The sequence below is a fragment of the Phaenicophaeus curvirostris genome, chromosome 6 (assembly GCF_032191515.1).
Source record: "Phaenicophaeus curvirostris isolate KB17595 chromosome 6, BPBGC_Pcur_1.0, whole genome shotgun sequence".
Classification (NCBI taxonomy): domain Eukaryota; kingdom Metazoa; phylum Chordata; class Aves; order Cuculiformes; family Cuculidae; genus Phaenicophaeus; species Phaenicophaeus curvirostris.
Window position 1 is genome coordinate 17,644,789 of NC_091397.1, and position 12,820 is coordinate 17,657,608.

The window sequence follows — 12,820 nt, forward strand, 5'->3', positions numbered from 1 at the left end:
TGGACTTGATGCCTTCTGAGGTTAATTCTGGATATTCTGCTGGTTGTTTCCCTTTTAAGAAGATGGCATTTTTTTAGGAAGAAAGCTCAATATTGCTTTTAATGTTCTGTTTGACTCAGGAATATTTTGGGTCTCTTTGTCTTTTGACAAGGCTTTCTATTCTTGCTGTGGCTCAGTAAAAGAACACAGCTGTGGTGTCAGACACGAAAGCCAGATTTTAAGTTTATAGAGAGTTTGTACTTAGTTTTCACAAATCGTGCCTCCAACAAATAGATGGAACTTCATCAGATAGCTCAGATTTCTTGATATTAAGAAGAAACCAAATAGAGTTACTGCTTTCAAGACAGAGTCTTTCAATAAAATTTTTATGGGCTATTTCAGGGCTAGGATATCTCCAAGTTATTGTTTTGCCAGCTGTAAGAATTTAGATGAGACAGATTTTACTCTTGTCCTGCTGTAAAACCTGATTTCATCAAGAATTCACTGCTTCAGGGAAGTAGTTTTGAATGTTAGTTGGGGCCACTGACTAATGGCATGACGCATTTGCGTTTTTTCCTTTTGAAGGTGTTAATATTTCACCACATTTTAGCATGCATGTTTGAATAAGAAACTTCACGGAATCCTATATAAACAACTTTCACAGACTCAGCCTATTAGTACACCCTACTGGGATTGTACAAGGTAAGAGATCACACAGGTGACTGGATAACTCAATAGACACTCATGAGATATGTTAAAATTGGAAGATTTTAAGTTTAAAGTTTAAATTCTATACTGGGGTATTTAACTTCATCCAAAACAGTTTTTAATTTGCCATTTATTTTGTTGAAAAAAAACCCACCTTTTATTTTGAGTTGCTTCACAACAGAATGATTCCCTGTGAAGCTGCAAATGAGGTGACAGCCCAGTTATTCGCATGGCTGTAGTGGGGCTGCCGGGGGAGCGCGCATTGTCAGCAAGAGAGCGATCTTGTGGCTGTTAGCGGCTTTGAGCGTGGGTTCTGGGAGTTAACCTCTGACTATAGAGGGAGCTGGTTTAGATAAAAGCCAAGCAGCCTTGGCATCCAGCAAAGCAGAGTTCTGAACAGACACTTTTCCAGGGTGTTTGGGAGACACAGCTTTTGTTCCTTCATCTACTTACTTGTTGCTTGGTCTAACTTTTAAGTGATAATTTGGCTACTCTGTTTGGGAAATCTGTTTTATGAACAGGATGGAGATAATACAGCTGCAAGTGTGTATCTTCATCAATGCCCAATTCAATTTTGTGTGCAAGAAGTGAGGCAAGAATGATCTAGAGAGGCTTAAGAGAGATTGTGTGGTGGCAGGAGTGGCAGAAGAACTGTTAGAAGGAAGTGTCAGTCTAGGGATTTTCCTTTAAAAGTAGAGAAAGAAGGAAAGTACCACACAGCTCTGGCCATCTATAGGGAGTGTCATTTCTCATCACAACCAAGAATAGATCATTCAAGATTAATCACGCTTTGAACAAGTATGTCTGTTAGTAGGAAGTTCACCTAATATTTACTTAATGATAAATGCACTGTTGTTTGAGCTGCCTGGCAATAATACCTATCTTGTGAAGCCTAGGAGATGGAGATCGAGACTGCAGATGAAGTTGCCGTTGTGGGAATAGGATGCAACTTTCCTGGAGGTAAGATTTGGGTAAAAGCAAAGTAGGCTGCTGAGTGAACATGCTGATCGCTCATTAATATTGAGATGGAGGAAAACAACATATCCATTGCTTTGCTACTTGCAGGGTCTTTTTAAAGGGTCACGCTGTTGTGGAAAGTAATCGGTTCAAATGTGTGCATGACAGACCTGCAGTGCTGGCTGTGGGCTGGGCACTGAGCTGCACACATGAAACTCATAAAACTTAACTGGATGGGTCTGGGATGATTTGAGCTTTCTGTGTGTGCAGTGCCTGGATGACTGTTCATTGTTGCAGGACTATGCATCCATATGGACAGGGCAGATCAAGGGCTTCTCAATATTACCAGCTCTTCTTGTAAAATAAATAGGCTGCGTCTTACTAAAAAGAAAGTCTTCTGCTTTATTATGGTATTCAATTGGAAAGGTCCCAGGAGAGTGCAGAACTGAACACACCTCTATCCCAAGTCAAATACTTCCTCTAGTACAAGATAGAAATCCACAGGCCCTGGTAGGATGCACCCACAGCAACTCGGAGAGAGCTGGCAGATGTTCTTGCTAAGCCACTCTCCAGCTAGAGAGCTGGGCAGAGAGGAACCTAGTGAAGTTCAACAAAGACAAGCATAGAGGGAAGACAAGCACCTAGGGAAGAATAACCTCCTGCACAAGTACAGGTTAGGGACTGACCTGATGGAAACCAGCTCTGTGGACAAGGACCTGGGAGACCTGGTGGACAAGCAGCCATCCATGAGCCAGCAGCGTGCCCCAATGGCCAAGAATGCAAATGGTATCCAAGGGTGCATTAAGAAGAGTGTGGCCAGCAGGTCAAAGGAAGTTATCTTCCCCCTCTCCTCTGCCCTGGTGATGCTGCATCTGGAGAACTGCATCCAGCCCTGGGCACCCCAGCTCCAGAAAGTACTGTAGAGAGTTCAGTGGAGGGCCACAAAGATGACTAGAAGACTCTAGCATCTCTTATGAGGAAAGGCTAAAGGAGCTCTGTGTGTGTTTAGCATGGAAAAGAGGAGACTGAGAGCGGATCTTATCAAGGCTTATAAATATCTAAAGGGCAGGTGTCAAGAGGATTGGGCCTGGCCATTTTCAGTGGTCCACAGTGACAGGACAAGGGGCAACAGGCACAAACTGGTGCACAGACAATTCCACGTGAACATGAGGAGAAACTTCTTTACTTTGAGGGTGATGGAGCACTGGAACAGGCTGCCTGGGAGGGTGTGGAGTCATCTTCTCTGGAGGTATCCCAAACCCACCTGCATGAGTTCCTGTGCAGCCCAGCTGCAGGTGAACCTGCTTGGGCAGGGGGACAAGACTAGATGTTATCCAGAAGTCCCTTCCAATCACAGCCATTCAGTGATTCTGTGATATGGGGACAGCTTAAGGTTAAGGGTTTTGTGGGGCTCATTTGCTGTTATGCAAGCAGTGAAGGGATCAGTCATGCCTTCCCATTTGCCTCTCACCAAAGAACATAGTTCCTTTCTCTGGAGATTCTGCTTGAGCAACCTAGATTTATACCTAGGAGTTGTGTGTAACTGAGTGTGCATTTCAGAGTCTGCATGGGGAGGGGGAGAACATAATTTGATCTACTATAAAACCTTTGTACAACAGGTGATGGAATTGACAACTTCTGGAAAGTCCTGGAGGAAGGCAAAAACTGCACAGTAGAAATCCCCCCCGAGAGATTTGATACCAGAGAGTGGTATGATCCAGATGATACCAAGCCAGGAAAAATCTGTACAACGCGAGCTGCTCTTCTCGATGAGTGAGTGTGTTACCCTGCGGTGCCACTGATTTGTTTTGTACTTAGACTAACATGTCCACCTTTCTGAGGGTGCAAGACTCAGGGGGAGCTTATAAATGGGACCTGGGAGCCGGCTTTCATTTATCTCATCTTATGAACATGCAGCTGTCAAAGTGCAGGAATTCCCGGTGTGTGGCATCAGTGAGCAAATATAGTTGCAGGCTGTGTCAAGCACACATGTACGTGGCCCACCAAATAATTCATGCCATCTATAGTACTGTGGGATGTAGAGGAAGAGGACAGAATGTGGACTCTGAGTTTGTAAGAACTGCCTGGCAAGTTTCCTCCAGCTTTGCTGGACCTGAGAGCTATGGCTACTGCAAAGAATAGCAGATTACAGTAAGATCATCAACATAAGTGTCTGTTATTTTAAACCCACATTCACCTCTAATCTTTAAGCTGTAGATCATTGTTCCAACAAGAAGTTCACATGCACAGAAGCAATCTTATTGCCTCCTGAGAATAATACTTAGCAGGCTTAATCATTTGTCCCTTGTTAAATATTGAATTCCACACTGAAACCAAGAAATAATAGCAGGTCATATAAATCTGATCTTGAAACACAAGATTAAGACTCGGCTTGGTCTTGTGCTTAAGCATGGGCTTACTTTGAAAACTTTTTAAAGATAAACACACACCTAAAATATTTTGAATTTTTTCCTAGAGAATTGTGGGTATCTCTTGGAAGCAGCTGAGCTGATCCTCTACTTATTGGATTTAACTTGTAAAGCGTGTGGCCCACATTGCCCTAAAACCATTTAGAAGACAATAATTCTTTAAAACCTCTTGGCTAAGAACACATTACATCAGAGAGTTTCATTCTGCAGATTTTCATAATTTGAGGAGTCTTGTTGGTACTAGTGGGATAATCTCGTGAACTATAATTTCTAGAAGTGGGTTCGTAACTCTGAAATGCAGAATCATTGATTACGTATTTTGAATATCTGAAAATATATTTTGTGGTGAGACAGAGAACATCCATGGCCTATAAATATTTTCTTCTGTATTTCACCAGTGGGACCTGTGGCCTAACCACCAGTTACTGTTCTGCTTTTCATGAAATTTCAAAAAATGTGTGCTTTGAGTCTAGAAGAAAATGCATATTGTGTGTATATTGTACCATTTTCTGGTCTGTGTATTTTAGATTTAATTCATTTGACAACCACCTGTTTGGAATTAATAAAATGGAAGCTGAACGCATGGATCCGCAACAGAAGTTACTGATAGAATGCACATACAAAGCCCTGGAAGATGCAGGAGTTCCTGTAGAAGCTGTCAGTGGCACCAAAACGGGTGTTTTTGTTGGTAAGGTGAAAATTTCATGGTGAAGAAAGTTTGTTTGAACCTCACAAAGATTGGAGCACTCCTCTTTAAATGTTACATATGTATATAGTACTGGAGATGGAAGGCTACTCTGCTATTATGCTGTGGGTTATTTCTGCTAAGGATTACTAGGCGACTAGAGAAGCTCATCATATAATTCACGTTATCTATTCTAGGTGCTTCTCTTTGTGTCTTCAGGCACTGAAGTTGAAGCACAAAACAAACTGCCTCCCAACCCAGTCCTTCCCAGGAATGATATTCCCAGACTAGACCTACACTTTTTTCTAGTATCCTATTTTCCAGTATCCTGTATAGCATTAGTTAAGGTGTTGTGGGGCTTAAGAACCTTTTAAACCAGTAGAAATCCTCATGTAGACACCAATATGCTACCAAGGTGCACTTGTTCAACTGCTTACTCAGAACCTGGAAAAGCCGTGGAGAAGATTATACTGGCTGCTGTTGTAAGACCTTTAGAGAACAATGCAGTCAGCTGGCACAGTCAACATGGGTTCACAATGGGAAAGTCCTGTTTATTCTGATGTCCTTCTGCAAGAAGGTCACCTGCCTAGTGGATGAAGGGAAGGCAGCGGATGAGTTTTTTCTTGATTTTGGTAAGGCTTTTGATACTGTCCCTCAGAGTATCCTTCTGGACAAGTCCAACTGTGAGATGTCCAGGTTCACAGTGGGCCAGGTGAAGAACTGGCTGAACAGCAAAGCTCAAAGTGTTGTGGTTAAAGAGGTCAAGCAGCACATTTTTGCTAGTGTAATCTATGTCTTTTAAGGGGCTTTTCCTGCAATATTTAGGCTGATGCAACTATAAGGGCAAACTCCTTAGATTAACTTTTATTCTGAAACATGCTCTTCTTTCAGAGAGGAGACTATTCCTCCTCTCGCTAGAGGCATCATATTTTCCACAGATGCCCATGGACTTGGGGATCCACTGTATTTCAAACATATGTGTTCTCATTAAGACAACACAACACTTCTTACAGGCCCTGTTCTTTTCTATTCCTGTCCTACTTACTGGGGTCATAGTGAGCAAACCAAATACCCATTAACCTAATTTAAAAAAAAAAAAATCCACAAATAAGAAGCATTGGATGTAGCTTACGCTGTGACCTTTAACTTGATACTTCTGAGGGACTGAAGCTGATGTTTTGTACACTTATATCCCAGCTGTCCTCATTGGAGGACTCATGTCCTCATGAGTCTGACCTGTAAATCCCTTTTGTTTGTTTGGCTTAACGTGACACGTATTTGATATTTTTACAGGTCTTATGAATCGAGACTATGAAATCGTAACAAGCAGAGCAGTGAGTGAAATAAATCATTATGATGGCACGGGAACAGCAATGAGCATTGCTGCTAACAGGGTCTCATTCACATTTAATCTGACTGGACCATCACTGACTATTGACACTGCCTGTTCATCTTTTCTTTTTGCTCTGCACTATGCTTTGCGAGCAATTAAATCAGGTAATGGGACTGAAGATCAGGGAACGGGACCAGATCTGCACTGATACTGTTTCAGTCTATCATCCTGAGCACGAGTCTGTTTCTGTTTTACTCCAGGAGACTGTGAGGCAGCAATCTGTGGTGGAGTCAACTGCATCATAGATCCCCGCACCTTTGTATCTCTCAGTAGAGCAAAAATGATCTCTCCAGAGGGAATAAGTAAACCCTTCTCCAAAAAAGCTGATGGCTATGGAAGGGGAGAAGGCTGTGGTGTTGTTTTCCTCAAACCGCTGAAAAAGGTAAGATTGCTTGTGAAGCAGCCTAGAATGAGACTGGTAGCTTCCCTGAGTTGTCATTCTTCAGTTCTAATAATTCCCCCAGAAAAAGACTAACTAGTTCAAGCTTAAGATTAATGAAGCACTTATTAAGCATTAAACGTCTCTGCACTTCCCCTGCCATGGGGAAAGGATGATGCATTTAGAAGTATAATAGCCTGTCTGTTCTTGGTTCTGTGGTTTGGTTTTGTTGTCTGCTATCCAGAGAAAGCATGAGATTATTACAGATGATTTTATGCTTTTATGAAACAGGCAAAGGAAGACTACAGCAAAATCTGGGGTGTGATAAGCATCAGCGCAGTAAATCAGAACGGCAGGTCCATGACTCCAATCACAAGACCATCTCAAATAGAGCAGGAGATGTTGCTGCGTAGCATTTATGAGACTCGTGTCGATCCCTCAGTTGTGCAGTACATTGAAGCACATGGTACAGGAACTGCTGCTGGAGATCCTATTGAAGCGGAAAGCCTGGGTAGCGTCATTTGTAAAAACAGGTCTCCACAAGTTTCCACTCTGAAAATTGGTTCAGTGAAAGGGAATATTGGCCACACAGAATCAGCTGCTGGAGCAGCAGCGTTAATCAAAGTGCTTCTGATGATGCATCATGGAAAGATTGTTCCAACCTTGCATTACTCAGAGGAGATGAGCAGCATCGATACAGAGAAATTAAAGCTTGTGATTCCCACATCTGTAGAGCCCTGGGAAGAATCCAGGGCATATGGAAGAGTAGCTGGCATCAACTGCTTTGGATTTGGAGGAACCAATGCTCACATTGTAGTCAGGCAGGTTAAGCAGCTAGAGAGTCTTCCTGCCTTTAAGAGGCCCCTTGAACTAGTTCTGCTGTCAGCAGCATCAAGTAAGTCCCTTCAGAAGACAATGGTCGATACAGCTGAGCAGCTGAGCACAAGAAACACCGTAACTCTCCCAAGCCTGGCCTATACATCTGCCTGCAGAAGAAGCCATGCCAACTACAGGTACCGAAAAGCATTTGTCACAAATTCTCTCCGACACTTACAGCAAGAGGTTATGTCGGCAGCAAGCACTGAACTTGCCATATCAAAGGTGGGACCAGAGCTGGTGTTTGTGTTCTGTGGCAACGGTGTAACGCTGAAGGAGATCAGCACGGCACTGCTGAGCTCAGAGCCAGTCTTCAGAGAAAAGTGTAAGGAAATTGAAGCACTTTTTCAGAAACACGCTCCCATCAGCCTCCTGCCAGCAGGAGGTCATAGCCCAGAGGATTTGTTGAATCCAGAGCTTTCCCAGCCCATGCTTTTTACCCTGCAGGTTGCGTTAGCTTCCCTTCTGAAATACTGGGGCATTAAGCCAGTGGCTGCTGTTGGCCACTCGGTAGGGGAAGTTGCTGCTGCCCATTTTGCTGGGTACCTTTCCCTGGCAGATGCAGTCAAAGTGATTTATCACCGGAGCCGGCTGCAGGCAAAGACTGCCAGCGGCAGAATGTTGGTGGTTGGAAACATCCCCGTGGAAGAGATTGCTGAGCGTCTGCGTGCCTACTCGGGAAAGGTGTGCATTGCAGTTTTCAACAGCCCAGTTTCCTGCACCTTGTCTGGGAATTCAGAGTCTGTGGATGCTGTGCAGAAAGATTTAGCTCAAGCTTTCAGCCAGAGAAACATCTTTCTTCATGTTTTAAATGTGCCAGCGGCGTACCACAGCCCCAGCATGGATATGATACTTGGGGAGCTGGAAGAGAGCATACAGCCTTTAGAAAAACAGAAGGGGGAAATGGAAGTGATTTCAACGCTGACTGGGGTGGCTGCTTCTGAAAATGACTTTGCCCACGGTAGATTTTGGGCCCGGCATACTCGTGAGCCTGTTGCTTTCGCTCAGGCCATCAAAAATGCAGCTCAAGACAGGGAAAATGTGGTGTTTGTGGAAATAAGCCCTCACCGAGCATTGCAGCGAAACATAAAGGAGACTCTAGGGAAAGGCACAAAGGTGTTCTCTTCTTTGCAAACAGATGCAGAGTATCACACACTCTTCAGCCTGGTAGGAAGTCTGTTTGAACTGGGATATAATCCCAGCTGGCAGCACTTCTATCATGGGTATCAAAGTGTTCCAGTGGCCATTCCACGGTATCAGTTTGATCGCAAAAAACTCATGGCCTGTCTGGACATCCATCAACAATCAAACCAAAGAGGCATCAGCTCCAGTCATCCTTTGATTTATGGCAGAAGCAGTGACAACACAGAGTTTGGCTGCGTGCTGTCTCGGGACACAACCCCGTACTTATATGAGCACGTGAACAATGGTGTGGCTTTAGTCCCCGGTGCTTTTTATGTGGAGCTAGGCCTTGCCTCCGTGATGAACAGCTCAAGACCTAGAGTGCCCCTGAGTACTTGCCGGATAAGTATCAGTTTTTCTTCACCGTGTGTTCTCACACAGAGTTCCCAAGTCCTTAGTATCAAGCTGAGTCCGCAAAAAGCTGCGACAGGCTTTGAGATACTCTCTTCCTCGGATGCAGTTTATGCTGCAGGCCAAGTTATAAAGGGGCCTGAAGCTGTGGTGGAAGAAAGCACCATTGCCTTCCAAGACATCTATCAAAGGTGCAGTTCAGTGGTAAGCAGGGAGGAGGTTTATGAAGCACTGTCTCTGGTTGGCTTTCAGTACGGCTCCATATTCAGGCAGCTGGGGGATGTGCATTATTGCCAGGAACTGAAGGAAGCCATAACAAGGATAAAGGTAAGCAAGGAGAGCGTTAGAGACATGCACAACTACTGTATCCATCCAGTGCTGCTTGACTGTTTTCTGCAGATGACTGCTGTCCTGACCTCAAGGACGTTCCAGTCCAGAGCAGGCTTTCCTTCTGGGATAGGCAGCCTGGTGGTGCTCCGACCACTGGAGGAAGAAATGATGATATATATGAGAACAAGCAAATCCATTGGGAACTGCCTAGAGGTCTGTGGATGCTTTATGGACAAGCATGGCTCTGTTTTGGCTGAACTCAAGCGCGTTGCCATCACTTTCATGAAAGAAGCATCTTCCAGAGACAACGAGCTCATGTATGAAAACAAGTGGAAAGAAGTCTCTCTTTCCCAGACAGGTGGACATCTGGGGACTATGCCCAGAGTCCTAGTGTTTGCTGACAGATTTGGGATAGCTGGGCAGCTCAAAAAATATTTGCATCCAGATTCAAGATATGTTATGTATGAAGACTGGGAGGCCCTCTCGGAGAGCCACACACAGAATAAAATGAGAGGAGATGTTGAGGATTATGATGAAATTCTGTTCCTTTGGGGAATTCAAAAGTTAAATGAAGATTTCCCAAGCAAAGCTGTAGACCAATTGGCAAAGTGTTGTGAAGCCTATCGCCAAGTTGTTGTGGCATTAAGAGAGAAAACGTCCCGCTGTTCAGTCAGAGTGATCACCTACAGAACAACAGGAAGAGATGTAGACCACGTTAACTCTGGGTTTGCATTGTATGGCATGACCAGAACCTGTGTTGTTGAAGTTCCAGAAATCACATTTCAGCTGATTGACCTCAGCTCTTCCAGTTCCCTGGACATCTCGGTGCTAGCAGATGTTCTTGTCAAAACCAAAGGTGTGGACTATCCGGAAGTTTGCATCAGCCAAGGAAGAACGTACATGGCTGAGATCAGACGCACACCTTTTGCAGATAGCACTTACAGCCAATCAGTAAGATCTCTCCAGAAGTCAGAAACGTTCTTTCTGTACACTTCTGACCCGTACGCAGCAAGAGACTTGTCTGCTGAATTATCCACCAGCACTGCTACTCAGCTTGAAAAACAGAGTGTTGAAATTCAAGTGGATAAAATATGTCTCCACTCAGAAGACTATTTTCCCATTAGTGTTTCTAGTCATAACTTTGGGAAAACGCTGTACTGGAATTCACAAACAGTAGACAAACATGGACTCTTAGCTCTTGATTTCAGCGGCACAGTAACAGCAACAGGCAGTGATGTGAAGAAAGTTAAAGTAGGGGATCATGTGGCTTCATGTTACCCAGCTGCTGCATCATCCAGAGTTCGGATACCTGCAGCAGTTTGTTTCAATGTAAAGAAATTCCCCTGCTTTCAGAATGTCCCTTGTGTGTCGTACTTTATCCTGGCCTGGGAAATCTTTGGTCAGAGGTTACCCAAGGGGAAACATGGCAGAACATTGGGCATTATTTCTATGGAGCCGTTATCAGTTTTGTGCCATGTTCTTTCTGCAGCAGCTGAAGAGATGGGTTGGAGAACAGTACTTGTGAGGCCTACTCCTGATAGGTTCCAGTGTTTAGACTTGTGCCATGCCCTTGTTGTTCTTCCTCCAGTAAACAGACTGTCTCAGGAGGATCTGGCCCACATGTACTTTCTGAAAGATGTGGTGATTGTGTGTGGCAATCAGCAGCCTGAAAGTCTCCAGAATGTCAGTGCAATTGATCATGAAACTGTCAGCTTCCATGTCCTTACGCTTGCCAGCATTTTCCAGAAAGCATCTCTAAAGGAATTGCAAAAGTCTGTGCATGCGTGGATCAATTCCATGGACGTGAAGCGGTTTAGACATCTATCAGGTTGTGTTTTTCAGCAGGCTGAGAACTTGGAAAGAATGAACTCTGTGATGTCCTATTTTACCTGCAAGTCTGTCTCCCTTGCTGTACTGAGAAGGCAGAAGGACATGACTGTGCCTTCAGATATCCCATTGTATGAATCCCAGAAGAAGCTGTTTAAGCAAAATGCTGTTTACGTAGTAGTGGGTGGGCTCACTGGACTTGGCTTTGAAACGGTGAAGTTCATAGCCAAGAATGGAGGAGGGTGTATTGCGATACTCTCCAGGAAAAATCCAAGCACTGAGAAGCAAGAGGAGATGAAGGCTTTGCAGCAGCAGTACAAAGGGAGCAAAGTAGTGTTTGTGCAGTGTGATGTTACCTCAACCAGCAACGTTGAGAAAGCATTCCAGTCCATTGCGAACATCTTTGCAGGGAGTCCAGTCAAAGGTGTGTTTCAAAGTGCTGTTGTTTTGCACGATGGTTATCTTGAAGTTCTGAACTTGGCTGACTTTCAGAAAGTGCTGAGCCCCAAAGTGGCAGGGACCCTAAATCTTCATTGGGCTACCAGAGGCCAGGAGCTTGACTACTTTGTGTGCTACTCCTCTGTTACTTCCTTTCTGGGAAATGCCACCCAGGCAAACTATGCAGCTGCAAACTCCTTCTTGGACATCTTCTGCCTCTACAGGAGGAACTGTGGGCTCACAGGCCAATCCATTAACTGGGGTGCTTTGAACCTTGGTGTGCTGCTCAATCAAAACCAGATTCAGAACCTTCTGGGGTCCAAGGGCATAGGCATTCTGCAAGTGAATGAAATTCATGAGTATCTCAGGCAGAGCTTACTTGTGAATAACCCACAGCAAGCTGTCATCAGATTAAACTTTCAGGCTTTATTTAACCATCTTTTTTCTCGGATTACATCACTGAAAAGTCGCTTCATATCACTTATGACAGAAGAATTTAGGGACAAGCTTGAAATCCTTGGGAAAAATCAAATCCAGCAGCAAGATACTGCCTTAATGAAATCTGAAGACTATATCACCTCACTGGTGAGTGACTTCACTGGAAAGAGCCCAGATGAATTAACCATGAATACACCACTTCTGTCATTGGGCGTAGACTCTATGCTAGCTATGACGATTCAGAACCGTGTCTTTCAAGAGAGAAAGGTGGACATCCCTCTTGTAATACTGCTTGATCCTCACACGACTCTGTCGAGTTTAGTAGTTGTTTTAGAAGAAACAAACAACACAGATGGAACAGTGGAGAAAGAAAATATATTGATTGAAAGTGCAGAAAATGGGACCTGGCTATAGGAGTCTCCTCACTGAGGAATTGCATACCTGAACCCTTTGTTGGAATTGCATACCTGAACCCTCAGAATGTGTCATTGCAGGCAGCGTAGAACATCTGGTGTTGCTGAATGTACTCTTCTGTGTCTACTCAGAAAAACGCACGTCATTTTCTTGTGCTGTTGCACTAACTGTATTAATGTCAGTCAATTGTTTGACTTGTTACTTTCAGTATTTTTTACGTTCATTTTTCAATTTTTTAAACTGGAAGTAGGTAGATTAATACAGACACATTTTTATTTGCCAGATTTGTATGTTCATTGCCAATTTATTAAACCTTCTTGAAGTCTTGATGAAAATAATATATTAGCACCTCTAAATGATGAATGTACTTTTAAACCAGCATACTGTTATCACTATTGTTGTTGTTATAATGTTTGAATATTATCAAATGAGTA

At 43.8% G+C, this 12,820-nt stretch overlaps 1 protein-coding gene across 1 annotated transcript; it reads left to right on the top strand.

Moving 5' to 3' along the window:
• Positions 1-1,559: 1,559 nt before the first annotated feature.
• Positions 1,560-12,420, top strand: LOC138721890 (phthioceranic/hydroxyphthioceranic acid synthase-like). Its single transcript, XM_069859451.1, has 6 exons — positions 1,560-1,647; positions 3,264-3,417; positions 4,601-4,761; positions 6,052-6,255; positions 6,352-6,533; positions 6,822-12,420. Exons 1-6 carry the CDS (start codon positions 1,587-1,589, stop codon positions 12,384-12,386), a joined length of 6,327 nt encoding a protein of 2,108 aa, XP_069715552.1. The 5' UTR covers positions 1,560-1,586; the 3' UTR covers positions 12,387-12,420.
• The last annotated feature ends 400 nt before the right edge of the window (positions 12,421-12,820 follow it).